The 26,592-nt window shown below is 42.6% G+C and overlaps 1 protein-coding gene across 4 annotated transcripts in view; it reads right to left on the reverse strand.

The window, feature by feature from the left end:
- TPK1 (thiamin pyrophosphokinase 1) overlaps nt 1-26,592 on the reverse strand; it is a 361,500-nt gene that overhangs the window by 282,715 nt on the left and 52,193 nt on the right. For 2 of the 4 annotated variants that reach the window (XM_074146492.1, XM_074146494.1), the window contains exon 2: nt 7,916-7,990. The exons of 1 other annotated variant lie outside the window; for it this stretch is intronic. In XM_074146492.1, the coding sequence (XP_074002593.1) occupies nt 7,916-7,990 (75 nt within the window). Of the gene's footprint in view, nt 1-6,186; nt 6,202-7,915; nt 7,991-26,592 lie in introns of all 4 variants that reach the window. One more of the 4 variants, XM_074146491.1, reaches the window with a different exon arrangement.

Raw genomic sequence — 26,592 nt, forward strand, 5'->3', positions numbered from 1 at the left:
CAGAGAACGAAAATCAACAACAACAACAACAAAAAATCCCGCAGCTTAGTACGTCTCAAATTTTATCTAAAGACCTCAATTCTATCACAGCCACTACTACGGTGAGGGACCCTGAATTGTGCAAAAGGCCTGGAAGATCAGCTCTATTCTCAGAGTTGCCAGTAACTACTGAAAAATCCACAAAAATCAATGAGACCTACTTTTAAAAATGCCCAATCACCTAGGCTACCTCTTGAGAGACCTGATTCCAAAGCAGAAAAGCACTAAGAGTATACGTGTTAGGGCCTGGAAAACAAATCATATGAAGAGCAGTTGAAGGAGCTGGGACTGTTTAGTATGAGGAAGAGGAGGCTGAGGGGAGACCTCATCACTCTCTACAACTACTTGAAAGGACACTGTAGAGAGGTTGGTGCTGGTCTCTTCGCACAGGTAATTAATGACAGAACGAGAGGGAATGGCTTCAAGCTCCAGCAGGGTAGGTTTAGACTGAACATTAGGAAAGAACTTCTCACAGAAAGAGTGGTCGGGCATTGGAACAGGCTGCCCAGGGAGGGGGTTGAGTCACCATCCCTGGATGTGTTTAAGAGCCGTTTAGATGTGGTGTTGGGGGATATGGTATAGGGGAGAACTTTGTAGAGTAGGGTAGATGGTTGGACTTGATGATCCCAAGGGTCTCTTCCAACCTAGACGATTCTATGATTCTATGAAATGAGAGAACGTTACCATATTTCTGGAGTTTTAAGCTGAGTTTTATGAAGATAAACGTGAACCTCCATGTCACCATTGAAAATTCGGTAGAGGTCAAGCTTATACACTGGGTCATGGGCAAAGCTTGGTCTAGAAAAAACCTTCCTCCCCAAATCCCTGCTAGTGCAAACTACTGCATGTTCTAAGATCCAGATATTACTTTATCTCCAAACTTAAAGCACGGTGTTAGGCAGCTCTAAACAGGGCCAGATTTTCCTGTTCCTAAGGTATATTGTAGATCCTCTGCTCTCAAGAACACTTGGAATAAATTCCCTCACACTCCTGCAGTTGAAGGACATTAACTCACTGTGTGCAGCCCAACAACAGGCACACCGCTGCAAAAAAACCTAAATTTTTAAATCTAAATCGAGTAGCACACAACAGCAAATTGAAGTTCCTAAATACCAACTAGAAATTATATTCCTGTTCTGATTCAAATGTGGAAAAATGAACTTCATTGTTGACTTATCAGGAGTCTAATATTCCTCGGGGGAGAACAGAGCGGTTTAGCTGCGGCCAGCGGTAAGAGTTACTGCTCATCTGGACGCCTGCTGGAAAGTGCAATAAAGCATACAAGTCCACGCGACATCCCAATCACCATTTTTATGAACATTTTCCTATTTATTAATAGCAGCTGCTCTAAATTCACTCAAGTTTTATGCCAGCTGCCAATTCTGGGTCTAGTACGAATCGGAGATATATTACAAGCAGTTCAGCTAGAAATTAAAATAAAAGGTGAGAAAAGAAGCGCAGCATATGCCAACGAGGCAAGTTCATTGCTGACAGGTAAGAGGGCAAGTGAGCGGCTGTACATACCAATAACTCCAGAAGCATAGGTGAGTCCAACCACTGAGGACAACGGAGGAAAAGGTATCAATCAAGGAGAAGAAAAAACGGCACCGAGAAAAGTCAGGTTATTTCCCTCCTGTTATTAAACTACAATATCCCTTTCTCTGCTCTGAGACATTCAAACTGTTCTGACTAATCCGTTACCCGAGCATATTTACCTGAGCTTTGCATGGCTGCTTGTATTTATATCTTATTTGCCTTTATACACAGATCTTGGACCTCAACAGAAGACATTCCAAGTATCAATCGCCGATCGTACTGCACACAAAAGCATATGGAACATAAAACACATGGAAGCATGGAGTGTTCCAAGACAGATGACTTTAAAACTCATGAAACAAATTAGCACCTTTCCTTACTTGATTACTCAGGAAGAGGAGGCATTTTGTAATTTGTAGTCACCTCCAGGTGCTAACAATCCACTCATTAGCAGCATTTTCACCAAAGAGTAGGCTGACCTTGACAGGAAACTTGCCTCACGTTCAAGATACTATTTAAAATCCAATAGACACTTTGATTGTTGTAAAATGGGTATTGATAGAGATGGAAACTTGAAAAATACGATTTATGGATAAGCAATCACAACAGATGTAGTGTAAGAAAATACGGTTTACTTGAAGACAATCTAACACAAGTTCAGCTGTGGGTATATTACAGTGCTGCTGTAGGAGTCTGCTTCCTGCTATCTCAGTACCAAGACCCCATAAACACCCCCAAAAATACAGAGCTGAGATCTGTAAGGTGAGCAACAAGCTTTTCCTCTATGTTCATGATCTACAAAGTGTCATAAAATGCCTATATACTATGCCTATAAAGAAGTGTAATAAGGAGAGGTAGCTTGACCCCAAATTCCTTAACTGAAAGGAATGGTCCATGAAAGAGACTATTTAGGGAGATGCTCCTGAAGGACAGACAGTTTTGCAGCCCAATCTCATAGATTTGAAACCAAAAAGGTCTGATACAATAACGGCTCCTTCCCACCTGCTTGTCCAACGTTAAATACACATCCCAGAAGTCAGGATTCAGTCGGCCTGTTCTGAAAGGATGTTGGTAGTTTATTCTAATACATCAGCCAGAGACATTTGGTAGTATGAACGGGTAATATTTAAAGCAGTTCAGCATGTTCTGTTTGAATTAAGGCTTTCGCAGAAAGCCTTTATTTGCAGAAAAAAGATCACAATCCTTTTGAGGCAGGCAAGGTGGCTAATGCATCACAACCACCCATGCAAATGTTTTCTTACCATAAAGCACAAGTCTCACAGTCTTCTTCCTCTGCAGCCAAGCAGGATCAAGAGTTTAATTCTGCAACTGCATTTATCAGTCAACCCATAGACATAAGAACAGCCAGCCAAAGGTTACGTGGAACCTAAGGAAAAAACCTATTTTAACAGCCTTTCTCCCCTAGCAAATACGAAGATGCTGTTTAATAGCAAACCTGCCATTCCCAGAGACGCAGCACTGGCGGGGAACTTCACCAGATTGCTGTAGGATGTTGCCGCTTCACTCTGATTCCTGAAGCATTAATGTTATTTTTCAGTGCGTAACTTCTTGCTCTTGATAGCTGTCGTTGCTAACATGGAAAGTACAACGCACAGCCATTTGGCATGCTACCATCAAGTGAGGACATGCGGGCAATTCTGGATCATTTGAGTACTGCAGCTTGTAAGGGCAATGTTTTCAGAAACAAGAAATAATTTTCAGAGCCCGAATTTGAGAAGATTTTAGAATCATAGAATGGCTAGAGTTGGAAAGGACCTTAAAGATCATCTAGTTCCAACCCCCCTGCCATGGGCAGGGACACCTCTCACTAGAGCAGGTTGCTCAAAGCCCCATCCAGCCTGGCCTTGAACACTTCCAGGGATGGGGCATCCACAACTTCCCTGGGCAACCTGTTCCAGTGCCTCACCACCCTCACTGTAAAGAATTTCTTCCTTATATCTAATCTAAATCTCTTCTCTTCCAATTTAAAACCATTGCCCCTTGTCCTGTCACCACTCTTCCTGACAAAGAGTCCCTCTTCAGCTCTTCTGTAGGCTCCCTTCAGGTATTGATAGGCTGTTATAAGGTCTCCCCGGAGCCTTCTCTTCTCCAGGCTGAACAACCCCAGCTCTCTCAGTCTGTCCTCATAGGAGAGGTGCTCCATCCCTCTGATCATCCTCGTGGCCCTCCGCTGGACCTGTTTCAACAGGTCCATGTCCTTCCTGTGTTGAGGACTCCAAAGCTGGACACAGTACTCCAGGAGGGGTCTCACGAGCGCAGAGTAGAGGGGCAGAATCACCTCGCGAGACCTGCCGGCCACACTTCTCCTGATGCAGCCCAGGACACGCCAAGCAATCACCTTTTACACAGGTGATTGCTTGGCGCTGCAAGAATCCTTCACCTTTCCTGGAACTTCAGTAGGGAGACATCCCAAAAAAAACCAACCAGAAGCTCTTGCGATCGCTAGACGTTGCTGAAATTCTTGGCGTAAGTCAGTCATTGAATTTCTCATTCAAGAGATTTTAAAGAGCGGAATCCAAACCTCAGTAACTTTCCTTTATCCTCCGAAAAGCCCCTTCTGTTTTCAGCCACTAAAACCCAGGTGTGTGTACTTTTCAAACCTCACGTAGAGACAGCTGCAGACCTTCAACTCAGCCACTTCTCTTCAAGATATATGTGCATTTGAAACCATTTGCAAAGTATCCCTAGAGATTAATGTAAACTGGATTTTTTTCTCCTACCAATTATTTTTTTGAAAACCAGGAGCTAGAAACATGAGTGAAATACCAGGAATTCAGCATGTGTGAGAGGGTTAAGGTAATCTGGATCCAGTCTTACAGGAACCTCCCAGACACAAGAGCGTGCAGTTCCGAGAAGTGAAGGGCCCTGTCTCTTCCACATATTTTCCAAAATTAGGGTAAGGACTGTGAGGGAGGTCACACAACTTCCACTGGTAAAAGCGGCTGCAGTACCAGCCACAGGCAGAGCACTTCTGATGGATTTGACTGTTCCCAGCCTTGCGATTACTCGGTGTATTCCCAACCCTCTCTGTCCACCTCACCTTCCCATACTCAGTCTCTTTCTATCAGCTTCACTTATCGTGAGGCCTTTTTCCCAAACCTATTCCCCTTTACTGCCTATTCTCTTCAATTTCTCTTGCCATTTGGTTTGTCCCCTCCCTATTATACCAAATGAAATAAATCCTTCAGCGAACTACCTGTGGTTTTTTGCCATATTATTCTTCTTTGTGCTTTTGCAAAGTATTCCTTCTCCAGCATTCCATCCATTCCACCTTTCGGACAGCACTAATACTGTCTCACTGTACCCAACACAAAAAGAAGGTGTTCTAGATTGGTTTAGTATAATAATGGATATAATAGACTAAAATCACGGCCGTCTTTAGCTCATAATACCTCCCTGTCGTCACTTAGCCGGCTGGTATGGTACGAGTGGTAAAAGCTGTCCCCTGGAAGTTAAGAAATCCGATTTCGGTGTCCTTCACAAAGCACAGGGAAGGAAGTTCATGCAAACCTATACAGATTGAAATAGTTCTTTTCAAAGTATGTCAGTAAAAATAGATTTCGTGCAAGTCTGTAATAAGACAAAGGCTAATTAGCTGCAACCACTTTTTCTTGAGGTCAAGGCGAGTTACACCTGGGATGATTTTAGCCTAGAATAGCCACGCTTATGGATGTGATTTTTTTTTTTCTTTAAACTCAGGACATATCACATCACACCTTCATTTTTACTCGATGCTAAAGTGACAGGGCTAATGAAACAAGTTACTTTGATAGGACACAACCTACTTGGAAATAACACGTCCCAGCATCCGGTACTCGGTATAACACCCAAGATTGCTGTAACTTGTCAATACTTTATCTTTTTTTCCCTCTGCATTTTTCTCTCTCTTTGCCCCCACCAATCTGTGTAGCTGGCAATATTCTGAGGAGCAACAGCCCCAATGTCTCCTTCTCACCACTCCTTGAGGAGATCTCAACCATCTACAGCTGGTCATCAAGCACCGTTTCTAAGGACGTTGCATGCTTTCAGAACTTCTTGCAGTTTGCACACCAAAACCCCCAGGTTCTCCTAGTTCTGCAGCAGTGTCTCTGCTGAGACTCCTCGGGAAACAGGATCCAGGACACACAAGATTGGTGACATCTACAGAAGGATACTTACACCTACACTAGGACTGACAGTCAGGCATTGCCAAAACCTTGTCCTGGATTCACTGAGGTTTACTGAAGCTGAGATGCTTTGAAGAAAAACATTTCAGGTTCACTGTGTCATCACCACCTTCCTCTGTCATTTTACTTAGAAAATATCACCTATTTCTGGAAGTAACCTACCAAAGCAAAAGTCTTAGTAGCTTAAATAGGATTTCAGCTTCTAACTCTCAAAGACTCTTTGAAAAACTATCCACAGCACCAGTAATTACTTTCAGCACAGCTTTGCTCAGAGGACAGGAACCCACTGAAGTAGTCTCAAGCAAGACAGGCTGTGGTACACTCGATTTTATTCAGCTCCTTATCCCAACCCTTCGCTGAAGCACTACGGCTAAGGGCTCCCATTAGCGTCACAGTAAGAAGCACTCCGTGCCCCAAGAGTCACCCTGCCCAGGTTTGACTGCAAGAGAAAGGCTTAAAATTCCAAAGGACAGACCAAAAAAAAGGTTGATTAGCAGAACACAGCATAAAAGCAATACATGCAAGGTACTAGAAGACACTAAACACTGCCAATTCAGTAACTACACACATCTGGTCTGCTGTCTCTTTTTTTAACCTCAACCCTCACAACACAGGGAAGTTGGGACAAAGAAACTACGAAAATACTTGAAAAAAGCATTGATAAGATGAAAATACTTACCCTTCTTTCCATCATTATTTAACACAGAGTATGTCTTTTAGTGTGTCTTTTAAAATGAAAAAATATGTAAAATCACATCTAGAAAATACACTTGCAGCCCTTCCACTGAGCACTTCTTGCTTCCATTTCCTGCTGAGCGGTTGAAGGAGCTGGGACTGTTTAGTATGAGGAAGAGGAGGCTGAGGGGAGACCTCATCACTCTCTACAACTACTTGAAAGGACACTGTAGAGAGGTTGGTGCCGGTCTCTTCTCCCAAGCAAATAGCAACAGAACAAGAGGGAATGGCTTCAAGCTCCAACAGGGTGGGTTTAGACTGAACATTAGGAAAGAATTTTTCACAGAAAGAGTGGTCGGGCATTGGAACAGGCTGCCCAGGGATGGGGTTGAGTCACCATCCCTGGATGTGTTTAAGAGCCATTTAGATGTGGTGTTGGGGGATATGATATAGGGAAGAACTTTGTAGAGTAGGGTAGATGGTTGGACTCGATGATCCCGGGGGTCTCTTCCAACCTGGATGATTCTATGATTCTATGATTCTATATTGCAAGTGAAAGAGAGCCTTTTTGGGGTACCATACTCACTCAGATGATTCAATCATCCTGTGCAAGTCTCTCCTCCTTTTTCTCACTCCTCTGCTTATAGGGGCACCTAGTTTAGGTTTACTGGAATTAAGTGATATGAATACATCCTTCCCGCTTCATCCCTTACTCCAATTCCTTTTAACCCTACAGCCACCCCCTGCCAGCCCGTACGCCTATGGTGAAATCAAATAGCTCTGCCTGCCCCGCTCAGCGAAGAGGAATCTCTCTGCAAGGTTCCCAGCCTGGTAACAAGTTAGAGACAGTTCCTGTGGTTTTGTCAGAAAGCTTCTAAAGGACTACATTTCCGCACCAGAGGACTTAATAGCTCCAAGCTTGTAAAGACTTATACATCTCCCCAAAATGTCAGTAAATCTGCAGCTATCATACCAGAGATGATGATTAGCACCGTGCATATTAAACAAAGGGGTAGTGAAATCCGATTGGAATTATTTCTGACACGCACGCAAATCCCCACCGCTTTCACAATGTAATATCTACATGGTTCGTTTTATTTTGATTAAAATTAACACATTTCGCTGATGACCTTTAAAGCGATGCTCGCTTCCAGCCTCTTCAATGCACCATTGATCTACTACACTTTGTCAGCAAAACAATGATCATTCCTAAGATGCCTGTGAAAAGCTACAGTCTCACCCAGCTCAGTCCATAAAGTTCCCACTGGCGTAAGCAATGCAGAGATGCAGAATTTGCATAATCAGCTCATTTGCTGCGTTCAGCAACCGGGGACATATTCTGCCGATTCACACCCTCACCAGAAGGTTGCTCTAGTTAAGAGAAAATTGCCACATTGCAATTCAACAGACATGAAGTACATTAGCTGGGTAGCAGCTAAGTAAATAAGCAAATGAAGATGTATGGAAGTTATTATTACCTTTGCTCCACAGACAATGAAAATGACCTTTGTTCAAAGGCTGGTTCAGAATCAGAAGGCAAAACTTCAGGTTTCCTGTAAGATAAATGTTGATACTTATTAACAAGAATATTGATTTTTTTCCTCTCTTATTTTCTTTCTTTTGCTTTTGTCATATTAATTTTAGTCCAACCACCTCAGAGCAACTCCGCTAATTTCCTTGCTTCTCGGGTTTCATCATTTTCAGACAGAGAAGCTGCCAGAACTTCATTAGACGCCTTTTACTTGGTAGGGTTTTGCTAAACATTTAATTTATAATTGACTTTTACCCACTGAAGGCCATCCTCAACAGGACCCCACACTTACACAGCTCTCTCGTTTAATCTCCCACTGGCTGCTGCCGCCTGGATGCAGCATTTACTGGTATTAGCTGTGCCCTGGCCTCTCTTAAGAGGGAAGGCTGTAGCTGACTCCGTATGAAGCTCTCTCTAATCCAGACTTAATATTCCACTCTCCTGGTGGATGCAGAACCCTCGCTACCATCAGTGGCTTCTGAGCCTATGTTTTCATATCATGTAGAAGCTCTAATGGTGGTACATGCTTTACAAATTACAGAATGAAACGCCATGCCCAAGGAGCTTAAAATCAAGACTAGTAAAAGCAAAAGTGAATTTTAGCCTGTAGACTAAAAATCTCAGCGGATTGAACTGATCCAACAGTCTGAATGGGCTCCTAAAGCCTTCTGCCCTAGCAATATGCCCATCGTGAAAGTCGATAATAAACCTACAAATACAAAAGCCTTAAAATAAAAGGATTTATGATATGGCACACTCTGGTTTCAAAGAATAAATACGTAAATCTTATGACGGTTGCCTGTACTGGGACTTGGATTATTTCACTTCCTAATTATCTTGCCAATCATACAGGAATACAAGTTTCCCCTGGAGCTTGATATCCTTAGGCAATCAAGTTAATGAAGTATTATTTGGTCATGTGAAGCCACGGTAATTGAAAAAAAAGAAACCCCCTATCACTAGAAAGCCCTTGGGGCTTTTGACCAGATCCAGTATAGCAGGAGGCAGAAGGCTACAGGAGAAGCCCTGGCTTAAGCCATATGATGTTACCAGGGAAAATACAGGTGGCGAAACTCCTGAAGGGGCAGGAGCATCTTAGGGTGGGAGGGGATAAGCTTTAAAATCATGAACGGAGGCACTATTCTGCATCTTGCCTTTTGAATGATTTGCGGTTCCTCCACTGACCCGTTCTATGCCTCAGTTCCCTTACCCGTAAAGCAGAAGTAACAATACTGTCCTCCTTAGTAAGCATTAAGAGAAACACTACTGAAGACCTAGATAATTTTTACTCCAGTAAAAAGTCTACATGTTTACCACGGCTACCTTCTGCGTGGTGCTTTCCAATACCCCCCCTCATGTCTTCCACTTGCATCTTTGCTGACATGGGCCACGCTTCCATTAAATTCATGTATACAAAGGGGAATAAATTTACTTTGAAAATAAAGGAGGGGTCGGAGGACCAAGTAAACACGGGAGAATGAGAAAAAAGCTTTGCCTTTGCTTAGTCTGAACAGTTTTGCCTCGTCCTTGAACTTGAAGAGAAAGGCAGAAAACAATACATTCAAACTAAGTGCCAATTTCCAGCTGCCTCACAAAATGGGACCTCAGCAGCAGATATCCTAATGATGGTTAAGTGAGAAAGGCTGCCAACTCCTCATATTAAACCTGATCATCTAGTGGTGCCCTCCACCGAAGAGAGCCAGCAAACATCACAGGTTCTTTTACGGATATGATAATACAAATAGACAGAGGGTGCCGTAAACCCGTTCCTGCTGGTGAATCACAAAAAAAGCATTTCTGCATCTGTTTTAAACCCTTAAGCCATATCAGCCTATAGACACACCGTAGATTTTTAGCTTTTTTTGCCGATCAAGAGAAAGACTCTTGTTACGTATTAATACACGTTTTTGAAGCCAAGACCTGGCTGTAGGTGACCACACCAAGAGTTCAGAGGCTGATTTTCAGAGACGGCTCTTCCAGGAGCTTCCAGGGACGCCTGTAAGAGCTACTGGCTCTTGCTTGTTCAGTTGTTGGAAAGAAGCAAAGAGGCAGATGCCCCCAAGCACACACAATTAGAAGGATTTTTTTCTGTGTTTTGGGTTGTGGTGGGTTTTTAACCACAGTTACGGGTTGAAAAAGTGGATAAATGGAAATTATTGTTTCCCCTGCTTTTAGAAAAGTGAACGTTCCAGTCATTTCAAACCACTGCAATTAATGCATGATAAAATGCTATGATTAATGCTACCAAAATGAGCCTAAATGTCAATATTTAATAGTGCTCGCTGAGTTAATATAAAGCTGCACAAAGGGCTCAGTCCTTGGTAGATGTAAAACAGTAATAAAATTGGGCTGCAATAATTTACAACTATTGCCCTAAAAACTATTAATAAGTTGGAACTTCTGATGGCAAAGACCATGTCAATGGACAGAATATGCAACATCCATCACTCTGAAAAAAACTGATGAGAGCTCACTGTGCCGCTGCTCCGAGCGTTCTACTGGCTGTTCGTCGGAAAACAAATCTACTTCAAGGCCATTTATCTTTAAAAGCCCTTAACAAATTAGGAAGCATCTATCTCCTGGACTGTCTGCTCATCCATTTTTCACAAAGATAATTAGCACCCTGACCCAACCATTAACAAAACTGTGCTCTGTTTGGACTAATGGGAAAGAGAATTCTGTAAGCAAGAATTCAGCAGCAAAAATAACTTGTCCCCAGATATGGAAGTCTCCACTGAAGACGCTTTTGTTGGCCTTTTGTTAGAGGCAGAACAAGTTGGTCTCTTGCACGGTTTCTTCCATTTTTAGTCTAATTTTCCCTTTCATCATGTACTTTTCTTGCAGCTTTTGCAGACTGAGCAAATTCAGCCATCTGCAGCACAAGCAGAAAAGAATAAATTCCTCTGTCCAAAACCTCTAGCTTATTCTTGATGTTTACATCAACACAGAGAAAGAATGGAGCCAAGTCCCCCATGGAAGTCCTCTTGTAGAGGAATTAGCCGTGCAGTAAGGCCTAATATCTACAGGACAGAAGGACAGAAGGATGCCTAGAGGAAATTTTTACTTGCATTTAGGGAACCGAATTTGTTCATCCCCAGTCTTACCCACCTGTTTTCCTATTTGCTGTTTACAAACCTTGCAGTCTTACAGGCCTAACTTACAGGTGTGTGTATTAACAGACGCACAACTACATCAACAGCCAGTTGTATGCAAAAATAGAGCTAAAAAATTCTTTTAGCGGACTTGGAAAAATCCTAGTCTTTGGATAAAGCTCGATCATTTTAATCCTGCTGGAATGAACAGAGAAGCATTTCCTTACTTTCTTAGGCTGCAAATCGATCAACAACCCCTACAAGTCCCCCTGGGACCATCAGTGAATAATCTCAGCCTTTCTGAAAAGTTCTTCCTCTCTCCGCTTTCCAACTTTTGTGTCGCTGCACTTCTTTGATGAAGCTTTTCTCATGGTTGCTTAGAAGGGACTTTAAGCAAGGTGTTGCGAACGTCTCTGACAGCCTATGCAATGCCTTCCTACCCCATTTTAACTCACCCAGAAGAATTCCAATATATTTTAGAGCACACATTTGCTATTCTAGAAGCCGTCTTGACTTCTCCCTGTCATATTATACTCATCTAGCTATTCTATAAATATTTATAATATCATTATGCATTTTTTTTTATTGATTTCCCCATGTCACATGCCAGTCTTCAGGCTGTATGTCTGTCACAAAGCATATGCAAAAGGCAGATATATATTTTTAAAGACAACCTTTTCTCTGGTAGCCAACATAATAATATATGCCCCTTCTTTGTTTCCTTTCAGTGTCAGAATAATATCGCTAGAAGTTTTTCGGTACACTGTGAGGCTCCTGGCTATGGAATTTTCCGAGGGGGCAAAAAGCTTTCATTGCTACAAACAAGAGGGCCTTTGGGAAAGATCACTGCTATTCCCAGTCTTTTTGGAAGGATGTGAGCAGTGACATGCAACGGGGGGATATGCTGTGCTAAGACACCGGCATGCCTCGAGGTGCTAACAAAGTATGACTCCAAAGGCAGAGCTTCAACAACAGAGAGGGGCTTCCACTAAGCAATTCGTGTTTGGGTTTGTTGTTTGGTATTGGTGTTTTCCTGCTTGCCTGAAGAGAAGCTGTTCCTTTCCTTTCCTTTTTCCTTTCCTTTCCTTTTTCCTTTCCTTTCCTTTTTCCTTTCCTTTCCTTTTTCCTTTCCTTTCCTTTTTCCTTTCCTTTCCTTTTTCCTTTCCTTTCCTTTTTCCTTTCCTTTCCTTTTTCCTTTCCTTTCCTTTTTCCTTTCCTTTCCTTTTTCCTTTCCTTTCCTTTTTCCTTTCCTTTCCTTTTTCCTTTCCTTTCCTTTTTCCTTTCCTTTTTCCTTTCCTTTCCTTTTTCCTTTCCTTTCCTTTTTCCTTTCCTTTCCTTTTTCCTTTCCTTTCCTTTTTCCTTTCCTTTCCTTTTTCCTTTCCTTTCCTTTCCTTTCCTTTCCTTTCCTTTCCTTTCCTTTCCTTTCCTTTCCTTTCCTTTCCTTTCCTTTCCTTTCCTTTCCTTTCCTTTCCTTTCCTTTCCTTTCCTTTCCTTTCCTTTCCTTTCCCTGTGATCTGTCAAGTATCTTCCACAAAGAGGCAGGTTTCATAGAGAGGAAGAAGGAGGAAAGAGGCAGGTAGTACGGGGACAGAGAGATTTTATCATTAGTAAAGTATTTCATTAATTTAATCTAGCAAGTTGAAAGTTGGAAGATGGTTGTAAATTTTCAGACAATTTCTGTACCGGTAGAAATGCATCTAGATATTCACGATGCTAACCAAGATCCCTCGAAAAGGTAATGCAGAGATTTGGGTTACATGTATTCCTGATCACATAGGTGGGAGTCCAAATATACAATGAGCTTCCGAGCGAGAAAAACTCTGAATGATCCCACCGAAAATTTCCTCCTGCTTGTGTTGCCGCTCTCACATCAGTCTACTTTCCAGAATTAAAAAACAAAACAAAAGAAAAAAAAAACACAAAAAAAACCCCCAAGTGATTTGGTTTTCAGCACCATCACTGAGGAAACTCCGACCTGGACAGGCTGGAGAGGTGGGCCCAGTTGAACCTCATGAGGTTCAACAAAAGCAAGTGCAGGATTCTGCACCTGGGAAGAAACAATCCTCAGTATAAATACAGACTGGGGGATGAGGTATTAGAAAGCAGCCCTGAGGAAAGGGACTTGGGGGTGCTGATGGACGAGAAGCTGGACATGAGCAGGCAATGTGCTCTCGCAGCCCAGAAGGCCAATCACATCCTGGGCTGCATCAAAAGAAGTGTTGCCAGCAGATCCAGAGAGGTGATTCTGCCACTTTGCTCTGGTGAGACCTCACCTGGAGCACTGTGTGCAGGTCTGGAGCCCTCAATATAGAAAGGACATGGACCTGATGGAGCGGGTCCAGAGGAGGGCCACCAAAATGATCAGGGGGCTGGAGCACCTCTCCTATGAGGACAGACTGAGGGAGCTGGGGTTGTTCAGCTTGGAGAAAAGGAGGCGCTGGGGAGACCTCATAGCGGCCTTCCAGTACCTGAGGGGGGCTACAGGAAGGCTGGGGAGGGTCTGTTTACAAAGGCCTGCAGTGACAGGACGAGGGGCAATGGCTTTAAGTTGGAGAAGGGGAGATTTAGATTGGATATTAGGAAAAAGTTCTTTACCATGAGGCTGGTGGAACACTGGAACAGGTTGCCCAGGGAGGTGGTTGAGGCCCCTTCCCTTGAGATATTCAAGGTGAAGCTCGACGAGGCCCTGGGCAACCTGGTCTAGTTGGGGGTGTCCCTGCTGACTGCGGGGAGGTCGGACTAGATGACCTTTGGAGGTCCCTTCCGGCCTGGACCAATCTATGAATCTATGAATCTATGAAATTCCTGCCCCGCAGATTCATTTTTTGAATGAACAGTCACAGCCTACCTAAATGTCAGAGTATGTGGGAAGGGACAAGGCATTTTTTCACAATTCCAAACCAGTGACACCGATAAAAGATAGCGGAGCAACAGGCTGGGGCTGCTCTTCATAGGGCAGTTGAAGTTTCTTCTGCTGCAGAAGAATTAGCATTGAAATTGTGATTCTAAGAATTCCACGTAAGTTATACTTAGTGGGAGCTTCTCACAATAAACCCTGAGGAAAGCAGATAATAAAGCCAGGAAACACTACAAAATACTGTTCATGCAGAACTGCAATGAAGATAGATAAGGCTATTGCTACAGATCACCAAAATTACTAAAGACACTTGCTACATTGCTGGTTTGGAGGTTGGTTTTGGTGGTTTTGGTGGTTTTTTTAATTAATACATTAAACTCTCCTATTTAGCTGAAATACAATCTACAAAAAAAAAATACCAGTTTTTGCTTTAAAAATTCTCTGTCCACTGGGTGGACTGAAAAACTTGGCTCCTGTGTAGTGCTAAGAATTACTAAGTCAAACAAAAGCTAGAATGGGAACTTCTGCTATTGGTGAAGCAGAAGTCACCTACAGGGGATAATTAACAAGTGAGCTTATGAAGGTATCAATTATGACATCAAGAAAAAAAAAATTCATCGTAATGAGTTGGAGTGGACAATTTTAACAAACACATAAAGAAAAAAGTTTTTAATACAGATATTTCTTAAATTAGGAACGCAGCTATTTAAAGAATACTACTCTATTAAAGGAGCTCACGCTCTTGCTTCAATGAAGATTCGCGTAGAAAACCACCACTGGTTACACCTGAACTAGTCTGGTTCTACATCAGCGAAAGAGAAAGGACCCTAAAATGGTATCTTTTGCTGCCTCCAATGGCAGAAAATTATTGTAGCATTGAATACACAGAAAGGAAAAGTATTCTAACCGCTCGCTACAACCTCAAAAAGCTTCTTGGTAAAGCTGTTTTCACTTTGTTGTATTAGTTGTAGCACCACAATTAGCTTTCTCTTTGACATTCATCAGCATTTTTAGGGCAGTCTTAATGGGCTCTTTGTTCCACCTACAACTTGAAAAAAAAAAAAAAAAGTCCAAACCACTGAATCAGAGTTTCCACTAAAAAAACGACAATGTATTGCCTTTTTTCTTAAAAAAAAAAAGACAAACCTAGTCTTTAAGAAAAAGCAAATAGACACTCAGGACATACAAAGATGTTACCCAAATGCAAAGAACACGGGACTGTAAAACTAAAATAAATGAGTTTGGGGGATCAGCACCAAATCTACATTATTTTCTGCCAGGTAAGAACCTGTCCCCAAGCGTTAAGTCCAAAACCAATGTTCTGGGAAGAACTACTTGCCAGGTTATTGAAATGGACCATTTCCTTCAGGGTTTATTTTAAGAGCTACCATCCACTTCCCAAACATACTCAACTGGAACAGCCTCCACATCGTAGCTGAAATAAGTTAATGTTTGAATTGATAAAAGCTAAGGAGAATGAGTCCATCAGGCCACGGAGCACGCTCCGTTTCCTGAAACGGTTTCTTCATTGTGGTTCTTTTGTTTTTTATTTTCTAGACAATGAAAGACCACCACCCGTACCTTCCTACCTGACACACAGATGCAGTCCCTAATAGGCAATTTACTTGCTGATGTAGCAATTATTCTTGAAAGCTGACTTCTGCTTTGCGAGACAAGATTCTGGTTCTATCAATTAACACCTTTGGCAACTCTCTATGAGCACCACCTATGTCTACATTGGCATGTCTACATGGCACAATGAAATCAGGTCTGTAGAGCAAAACTGTTGATGCTGAAGGTACGTTACTCACACTAAATGCATCGTGGGAAGAAAGGGAAGGAGGGAGGGAAGGAGGGAGGGAGGGAGGGAGGCTACTTCAAGCCAGGTCCTGTAGACTAAATAACCATTACGAGTAGGAGAGCATTATGTGCACTCCTGCAACATATTTTTGGTTTCATCCAAAAGGAATTCAGCTTACGTATTCCAAACCCACTCTGCAATGTAAAGCAAAGCACAGTAAACAGGCAGGATCAGGAAATTTGCTTCAAAAGCATATTCTTAGAATCATAGAATCATAGAACTATCTAGGCTGGAAGGGACCTTTAAGATCATCTAGTCCAACCATCAACCCAACTCTGATAAAAACCATCACTAAACCATGTCTCTAAGCACTATGGCAACCCGGCTTTTAAATCCCTCCAGGGATGGGGCCTCAACCCCTTCCCTGGGCAGCCCATTCCAAGGCTTAAGAACCCTTTCCATGGAAACATGTTTCCTAATCTCCAATCTGAACCTCCCCTGGTGCAACTTGAGGCTGTTTCCTCTTGTCCCATCGCCTGGGACTTGGGAGAAGAGACCGACCCCCCCTGGCTACACCCTCCTTTCAGGGAGTTGGAGAGCGAGAAGGTCTCCCCTCAGCCTCCTTTTCTCCAGGCTGAACACCCCCAGCTCCCTCAGCCTCTCCTCACAAGACTTCTTCTCCAGACCCCTCACCAGCTCCGTTGCCCTTCTCTGGACCCGCTCCAGCCCCTCAATGGCTTTTTTGTGGTGAGGGGCCCAAAACTGGACACAGCCCTCGAGGTGGGGCCTCCCCAGTGCCCCGTACAGGGGGACGATCACTTCTCGAGTCCTACTCACCACGCTGTTCCTGATACAGACCAGGATGCTGTTGGCCACCTTGGCCACCTGGGCACACTGCTGGCTCATGTTCAGCCCACAGTCGACCAACACCCCCAGGTCCTTTTCTGCCGGGCAGCTCCAGCCACTCTGCCCCAAGCCTGGAGCGCTGCAGGGGGTTGGTGTGACCCAAGGGCAGGACCCAGCACTTGCCCTTATTGAACCTCATCCCATTGGCCTCGGCCCATCCATCCAGCCTGTCCAGGTCCCTCTGCAAAGCCTTTCTACCCTCCAGCAGGTTGACACTCCCACCCAACTTGGTGTCATCTGGAAACTTACTGTGGGTGCAAAATCCAAAATAAAACACTAATGTACTAACAGTCACATGGCTTTACCAAACTAAGATGACTGATGCCACAAGATCAGCTTAATTTAAATGAGCAACAGATTTTTGTAATCTTATACTCATCAAACTTTGGCTCTAACTGTAGATTGTTATGCTTAAGAGGCAACCGACACTTCTACCTGTTGTGTAGGGAAGGTGGGAGGGAGCATTAACCCAAAACTTGAGTTTATCTGCACCATAAATTCCTGGAAAAGCACTTGATATCAAATCGTAAGATACTACTTTTTAAGGTTACCTTTAAGAATAAAACCTCACTTTGTACTGAACAAATAATGCCTCTTATGTAAAAATGCTCCTCATTTTGCTGTTCTCCTTCTTGAACTAACTTTTCCCCCAGCAGCGCTTCCCTTCACCGGGAAACCTGGTGTGATACTGGGGAATCTAAAAAGCACCATCTCAAACTTATGCAGCCCAAATCAACACTCTGAAATGTAAATGCTTCCCGTTTAAAAAGTTTCACAACTCCAGCAGAACTGCTACTTGGAAAATGGAAAAACTTCTTTCAAGTCAGTCAGTAAAATCCACTCCCTGCGTCTGTGCTCTTGCTAACAAGGCGGTTGTCAACTTTAATTCGGAGAAACAGTTAAGCTTGGACTATTGTATTAATTAGAGCCGCTATTTATAAAACATTGCGTAGCTGCATTTTACCACACTGACTCCCAAGCCTCCAAACAAGCCATTTAATTTTCCTCCTAAGAGTGACAACTCCAATAATAAACCAGCACAAATTATGCAAGAGGATCGCAGACCTTACACGTTCTCAAACTTATTGAATGAATAAATCAAATATGCATACCCAGCTGCTTTTCGTGCAAATGCGGTGTTATCCCTGTCGATGCATTTTAGTGTTAATTTTTTTCATGCAAATTCTATTGATTTTTAAATATTTCACAGCTCTTAATTCTCCAGGCAAATTCCGGCAAGAGGTGTGGGAAGAAAAGGGGATTTGTGCAAACAGTCTGACTGAAAAGCTGCGGTACGATGCTCACCGGAGAGCCCTCTACAAGGATTTCTGTGGATGAATTCAAAGCAACTAATTTTTCACGCTAAGTCACTAACACAACCATACACACGGGACAGCCCTCCTGCATTACTGACCACTGCTGCCCCTAGAAGGGTGCTATGCCTTGCGGTGGAAGCTTTTCAGTTAATTCTGGTGCTGCTTTGGAGACTGGGAGGGATGTATTTTTCATCTCAGCATGCGATGGGACACTTCTTTTCATACAAATTCCTACAGTCCCTGGCTGCACTTCTGAGTGCTTAGGACTTCTGCTCTTTACGTGTCAAACGCCTCAGTCTGGTCAAGCAGAATAAGATCACACAGTTCCCAGTAGGGAATCTTCAGTTTTAGATAACTTGTCCAGCATCACAAAGAAACTTCACGGCACGATTCAAGTCCCCAGGGCAACATTCGACTGAACTGAATCATGAGAACTGTCTATTTAAATATAAATCATAACAGTCACACTTCTTACTATTATATGCATGGAAATGGTGCTTCTGCCCCATTACCAACTCTCGTTTGAAAATAAACCCACCAGAGTAACCAGTCACTTCAGGGAGGTAGCAAGGTACATAAACCCAAACGTGCTCTTGGAGAGACACATTGACAGCAATGGGCCCTTGTGGCCAAGAAGGCCAATGGCATCCTGGGGGGCATCAGGAAGAGTGTGGCCAGCAGGTGGAGGGAGGTCATCCTCCCCCTCTGCTCTGCCCTGGGCAGGCCCCATCTGGAGCACTGCGTCCAGTTCTGGGCTCCCCAGTTCAAGAAGGACAGGGAACTGCTGGAGAGGGGACAGCAGAGGGCTACAAAGATGATGAGGGGCCTGGAGCATCTCTCTTAGGAGGAAAGGCTGAGGGACTTGGGTCTCTTTAGTCTGGAGAAGAGAAGGCTGAGGGGGGATCTGATCAACGCCTATAAATACTTAAAGGGTGGGTGTCAGGAGGATGGGGCCAGTCTTTTTTCAGTGGTGCCCAGGGACAGGACAAGAGGGAACGGGCACAAACTTGAACATAAGAAGTTCTACCTAAACATGAGGAGGAACTTCTTCACTTTGAGGGTGGCAGAGCCCTGGAAGGGGCTGCCCAGAGAGGTGGTGGAGTCTCCTTCTCTGGAGACATTCAAACCCCACCTGGACACGTTCCTGTGTGCAACCTGCTGTGGGTGGACCTGCTCTGGCAGGGGGTTGGACTAGATGATCTCCAGAGGTCCCTTCCAACCCCATAGCATTCTGTGATTCTGTGATCTGCTACTGCAAGGCCTTTGGCTTGGTTTACCTCATACCCTTGCTGCTTGTCTCCAGAGATGTTGCTGGATCAGCCATCCACCACCCTGCGCTTTGTGCAAACAGGACTTTCATTTCATCCCGAGCACAGCAAAGTTCAGAACTAGCTGGAAGCAGCAGGGTTGTTTTTTTTTAGCTGAGATGTTATCACCTTATCCGTTCTACTCTTCCAGTTTTCAAGACTACCGGCTAGCGATCCAAAAAAGAAAGATATTTCCGATACAGGCACAGAGAAGTAAGGGTCTAGGAGATTAGTCAGATATATTTCTTCCTGTGGCATGGCAAAAATATCCTTCTGAGGCTGAAGAGATGAACAGGGAGTAAAACAGCAGAAGGAGGGACAATTTTCTGCGGAATGGAAAGTCTAGTCCTCAAAGTTGCAGAATCTGACACGACTTTTCATATTTCAGATAAACTTTAAAAGTGCATGATTTTCATTGCAACTATCTTCTAACAAAAATAATATACTAAATACTTTGTTATTCACAGGCAAGTCATGTTCTGAGACAGTACTCATTTTACATCTTTTAAGTTTGATACAAACTGGAAGCTCTTAAAAGACAAGAATTAGACAAACAAGCTTGCTATAAAAATACTGATGGTGTTACGGTAAATTTGACTTTCCTGTTTAAAATTTCTAGGCACAGAGCATTAAGATTGGAGCTTAAATCTACATCAAAGCGAAAATGAAAGCGGATGCAGAGAGAATCTGTGAAATTTCCATTTTATCTCGAGGCTGAAAAATAAACAGAAATTACTATAAAACATTAGCTTCTAGTTTTAACCTTTTTGTCCTCAAAAAGATACTAAAATATCTTCACTTTAGAGGAACTTTAGGAGCCACCGACTGACCTCTTCAGTGCCCCAAAACTACTATTACTATTCAAGTAAGTTCCAACTTTAAAAGAAAACCCAAGACAGCTGCTTGCTTTCTAGCTGATTAATAGCCAGGTCTAATACGACGTCCTCCTTCCAATTAAAAACCCAGCATCACATTGTCTGAATACACCATGCTGACGGTACTTGCTACCTGCGATGTCTCTATTTCTAGGGATACACGTAGGCGTTCAAACTCCCCAGCTGACTTAAGAACTTCAGCCGTGATCGTCAGCTCAATCCACCCGCTGTAAGAGCAAGGTGACTTCAAGGAATCACAAGGCAGATGACGTTATTCAGTGGTCCCTTTGGTCAAATCCCTGTAAAGCACAATGCCCTCAGCAAACACTCAGCTCTGCAAACAGTGTAATACCCTCTTATTTCACCTACCTATGGTGAACAGGTATCTTTGAGTAGAATCATAGAATCATAGAATTGTCCAGGTTGGAAGGGACCTTGTAAGATCATCTAGTCCAACCATCAACCAACTCTGATAAAAACCATCACTAAACCATGTCTCTAAGCACTATGGCAACCCGGCTTTTAAATCCCTCCAGGGATGGGGCCTCAACCCCTTCCCTGGGCAGCCCATTCCAAGGCTTAAGAACCCTTTCAGTGTAAACACTTTTCCTAATCTCCAATCTGAACCTCCTCTGGCGCAACTTGAGGACATTTCCTCTTGTCCCATCGCCTGGGACTTGGGAGAAGAGACCGACCCCCCCTGGCTACACCCTCCTTTCAGGGAGTTGGAGAGAGCAAGAAGGTCTCCCCTCAGCCTCCTTTTCTCCAGGCTGAACACCCCCAGCTCCCTCAGCCTCTCCTCACAAGACTTCTTCTCCAGACCCCTCACTAGCTCTGTTGCCCTTCTCTTCAATTCAATTAATTGAATTATTTTCACAAAACAGCTAAACAGAAGGAACATATGGAAGTCTACCTCTGCAGTCCACTGACCTGGATATAGTTCTCCAGTGTTTACTTACCCAAACCTCTCTTTCACACCTTGAAGAACTCCTCCAATTACCTCACCATAGTATTAGAAGAACATTAAACCACTTTTGCCTCCTTCCTAACATGTGATGTGTGAGAGTAACATCCCATTTTCAGAAAGGGAAAACAGGCATTATGTGACTGCAGGGAGACCATACTCCTGTTCAACACATGAGCAAATACTAAAACCCAGACGTCCTTTCTGCTCCTCAGCCTGATCTTATAACAAACATTACATATCTTATCTTATATCAAACATATATTTGATATATATGACATATCATATATATATATATATAACATAACATATCTTATCTTATAACAAACATACAGATGGCTTCTGGCCAAATTCTAGTTTGGATAACTTTAAAAATTCTGTTTCCCTATTTTCCCTTCAGCCACCCCGATGAAATACAGTATCTCTCACTGTCCTGAATTCCTGGGTACCAATTAAGCACTCACTTAACTGCACACAGCATTCAACTAGGCTACCATGGGTGAGACTGATGAGGAAACTCCCATTAACTCCCAGGATTTCACCCCATGTGCTTTGATGAAAATCCATGCTGAGACAACCAGGTTCTGTAACAACTCCAGCCTCGTCGGGGTGGGTGCCAGAGAGGACATCCATGACTGTACCACCTTTTCAGCCCTGTGGTTTTCCCAAAGCAGACTCTTCTGTACTTTGAGGGGACCAGATCCGATGCAAGGTACAGAGTGCCATCCAGGAGGTTCCCAAGGGCAACAGGGGCTTTCACAGCGGTCAGAGCAACAGCCCACATGAGCGGTGGCGGTGGTGGGAGGGCGTTCAGCCCCCCAGAGTGAGGTTCTGATAAAGAGTGCTGAGCAGGAGAACATCTTTCGCTATTATCCTGAGAATCCTTTTAACAGATGCGGGAAGGAAAAGCGATGGACTGTAATTTGCCAACAACCTTCACAAACGTTTCACTTCTAAATTAACATCTTCTGTTTTCATGAGCTTCATTTTATTATTCCTAGAGTTAATTTTTTTTTTACCTAATGGAGGCAGCTTAGTTCTGCTGCCTGTTCTAGGACATTCTATATTTTCACATCTACTACCGGCTTCTTTTTTTAACAAAACAATTTTAAGACCTACTTCTATATATTTTATAAATAGATAAATCTACATCTGGAGAAAACAAGCTAAAATAAACAAAAGAAAAGCTACAAAAACCAAAGGCAATGAAAATTGCATTATATTATCAGCCACGTAAGGAATTTTTATGTAACCTGGATGAGGTTCCTCTTCAGATTTTATTCTGCAGTATGTCATTGTGTTGCATCTGGCAGAAAAATAAGACCCAAAATCAAACTTCTGTGGACTGAATAGCTCTGATAAGCTATTCGATGGGCTTACTAAAATCAAGAACTCGCCAACATTTGCATTTTGGAATTGAACTACTGCATGACAAAGAAACAAATGTAGAACACTGCCAGAATATCGACGCTTCTTCCGGAGGTATAAAAAAAAAATTACTTGATGCTGAAAATTTTTGAATGACAGCTGTTCATCCTTCATCTAAGCCCTTTGCAAATAAAGGGTCTGATAGCATTATTGGGATCACTTTGCCGTCTGGTAGAAGAGAATACCACAGCCAGCAAATGCATGCTCACAAGAAGGTAGGTCCCCCACAGCAGGCCAGTAAGTAGACCACTCACACGAGTAGAGCCACCGAATCATTAAGGCAATCTGCTCCCCTAAGACGCTCGTCACACAAATAAGGTTTCGGTAGGTTTAGTCACTACACAAAGTATCTAATAACTGCTTTTATTATAAGCCACTTGTGCTTCTTTACAGTCCCTTGTTTTGACGTGCTGCAGATCATGTATGATTAAAGATAACTGTTCCTTCCTTCCTCCACAACACAGTAAAGCCTGTAAACAAAGACAAGCTCTGGGACCATTAAGGGAGGCCCTTGTTTGCAGACTGTCTTTCCAACCGGCTCCTTCAATTTCAATACTAAACCTGTCAAGCTTAATTAAGAGTTATGGGGCATAACCATTTCAAAACCATAAATCCATACAGCAGAAAAGTAACATGACTGCCTTAGTGAACATCTCTTTTTAAATAAGCAATATCTCTTTCTGAGACCTAATTTAGGTTCCTTACACACAACTTTGTATTGTAAATATCTTTATGGCTTCTCCTGCAGTGAATATAAAGACCATCATAAAATAATTTCATCCTGATGTCTTCTGGTTTATTTGACTACTTAAAGTGGACCTCAATGCATATTCTAGTGCTTACACTGCTATTTCATCCACTCTCACCGTAGCTCTTTGTGATCCTTCAAAACCTGCAGAGAACTGCATTTCTCCCCAGCTTCTTTTAATATTTTCTTCCTAAAGTCACTTTGCCTCTTGAGCGTGCACAGATGTCCACATGTCCTCACAGCCTCAAGCAGAACGATACTGAGAAAGAGCTATCGAGAGCTCACCCATTAACTGCTGCCCTTTAAAAACATCTTTAACATTCAGCCCTCTGACATCCAGCCTGAAAGGATCAGAGACCAATAGCCCACACCAAAAAAATTCCACCAAGATTAGATTTAAACTTTGAAACCATCTTGCCCATTCCAGGGGAACCCCACTTTTGGTTCCGTTTAAACAGGGCTTAGGTCTTCCACCAGAGCCTCCACCGAATCGGTGTCCTGGTGAGCACCAGATCAATTCACAAAACCCCATGCAACTTGAAGCACTTTGTTTCCTTTCAACAAGACACTGACGCTTAACAGACAACTTCTTACACTGCTTCAAAGGCTTGAACCTCACGGTATTGCACAGATTTTTACATCAATAGAATTTTGCCATTTTCAGCGTTAAAAAAGCCCCACATACAGTCTTACCATTAGCTTTCATTCATTTAAAGAGATTTTCTGGCCTTTACAGTTGAGAAGCTACACTTGAACATGCAAATCCTAAAGGCTTAGAAACAGAAGGGCGAATAAAACGGTGTCACATTTATTACTATTTCTTAATCTAATTATTTTTATAATAAGATTGTGTGAGGAAACCTTTGGCTTTCTTCAGCTGCTCCATAGACTAACAGAGTACTTCAATTTACAGAACTGCTCATCATCTAATAGTCAGTCTACAGCCACCCCCTAAAAATAAAAGTTTCCTTACAAACTTAAATAGGTTGTATCTTGATGAGAACTTTTGTATGTGTTAAGCAACATTCGGGTCAACTTACAGAGGAAATTGTAGCTGAATATCTAAAAGCATAATTTACACGGCCTAAACATTAGCTGTGAAAGACTTTCGTCAGCTGTTTATCAGATTTAGAGAGAGACGGAAAATACACCCTGACCAGTCAGTTAATACATTTTGGAAAAAGACTCTAAGAAAAGGAGCTAAGCATCGCTCTTCTTCATTACCCTACATTGAAAATGTGTTTAATAATAATGCTTTGAACTTAAATTTCCATTTGTAGATTTGAAATCACTTTCCAAAGGTGCATAAGCATTATTATTCTCATTTCACAGTTGGCCTCCCTAAGTACAGAGATTGGTAGCAATTTGTATGAGAAGCAGCGTTCTCTAGTGAATAACCTGAGAGTCTGAAATGATCTCCCCAGGGTTTTTCTTCCCAGCTAAGCTGTAAACCTCCGTCTACGCTGAAACCCGCTGGGGCAAAGCCAGACACAGTCCATCCGAACTCGGTGGGTTTCTGCACGGGAATAGGAGTCCAGGCCAGAAACTCCTGACACACATCTGAAGAACTTCTGCCTAACATTGATCTAGTCAGTGAAAATTCATTTTTCTGGACCACTGGGGAGATGGTCATTGCAGTGTTCAGACATAAAAATACAAAACGAAAGAAATGAAATGGAATCTTTCCAGAAGAAAAAGGAAATAACAAGATACATAGCAGTGGACAGTCTGGAGTTCCAACAGCAGAACTCCTTGATCACCATCATCACACTTTTTTCTCCTCTTTCATTGATAAAAAAATCTTTCACCCCAATTTCCTACAATGCAGTTTTTCTTACTCTGTGTAATTCCTCCTCTGGACAAGAGCTCCTGCACGTGGCAGCGATCTTACCCATGGGATTCAAATTTTGTCTCGGAAAGCACTTCTGTTTGCTAAATCCAAGGATTCGGGGAAATGCTAAGAGTGCATCTTCTCTGTCAACTGGAACCATTTTAGAGTCTTTTATTCCTGAATATCACTTGGTCCCTTAGATTAAACTTTAACCAACATTTCCAATTTCACACTGGATTAAAGGTTAAAAATATGAGGAAGGAGAACGGTATTTTTCTTTTTTAGAATTATGGGAATGATAAAAATCAGACCTATAAGGCTAACGTAGAAAAAGAGATTTTTGAGGTTGAAACCTTTAAACTCTTACCTATTTTTCAAAAAGCTGCTTACTTTCAGGGTCAGGCCTAAACCACTCTCATCAGCTTCAAAACTACTCCAATTTTTTCCCCAAATATCAGTTGGCCCAGAAAGGACACCAACGCAGCCACAGTTAGGAGATTAAGCCAAAAACATGTTTGCAGACTTTAAACAGAGACCTCTTTAAACAGAGATCTTAAGTATTTGCTGAACCGGTATTTTTAAAAAAATGGCAACAGTTGCCACAGAAATCAATCTCTTACTCATTTTTCTCAGGTGTGGTAGGCTATAAACTTAAAAATTGTATGGACAATCCGTTTTATACATAAAGGAGTAAAATGTAAACAAAAGTGAACTGTCAAAACCACAGAAATATTAAATGTTTTAAATTAAATAATAGTTTAGTAAATTTTATACGGAATACCAGTATGAAATACAAGGATCAAACTACTTTTCCAAGCCCAATCGCTCAGACAAGGAACAGAAGATGCCAAACTGGAATTCTAATAATGCAAGATTTTTCTACAGAGGTTGAAACCCCTGCAAAATTTTGTAATTCATAATTCATAACAAAAAGGTCAAAAGGACTATTAAATAATTTAACTTGCCTAACAGAACTTTTTTCATTCTCTTACACTTCTTGTAAGCACAGAAAAGCCTGTTTAAATTACTCAGAACAAAATCAACAGCTGAAAATCCCGCCGTGGTTTTTGTAGTTTATTTCAGGACAGCGTCGCCTCTCTCTTTGTGTGATAGTTTTGTGTCGAGGCACAAATCCCTAATGGATTCATGCTACTTCGTGCCCAGTGTGGTAACTGCTACGCTGGGTCTTAGGAGACTGCAGCACGGCTTCTTCATGCTGTTATCTCTAAGAGTCATTAACTACAACCACACTTGGCCAAAACCAAACCCGTGACTGCATGTTCATGATGGTGACAGCCAAAAATGAAAACTTTGGGTCATACATGTAAATCAGACATGTTTAGTTTGACAACCAGCATCAAGATTTCTTGATCAGTTCCACAGCGCACCATGGCAAGTGAATCTTTAAAAAAGGAGAGCAGCTCTGAGGAAAAAGATCTGGGAGTCCTGGTGGACAACAGGATGCCCGTGAGCCAACAATGTGCCCTTGTGGCCAAGAA

This window comes from Numenius arquata, chromosome 4 (assembly GCF_964106895.1).
Source record: "Numenius arquata chromosome 4, bNumArq3.hap1.1, whole genome shotgun sequence".
NCBI lineage: Eukaryota > Metazoa > Chordata > Aves > Charadriiformes > Scolopacidae > Numenius > Numenius arquata.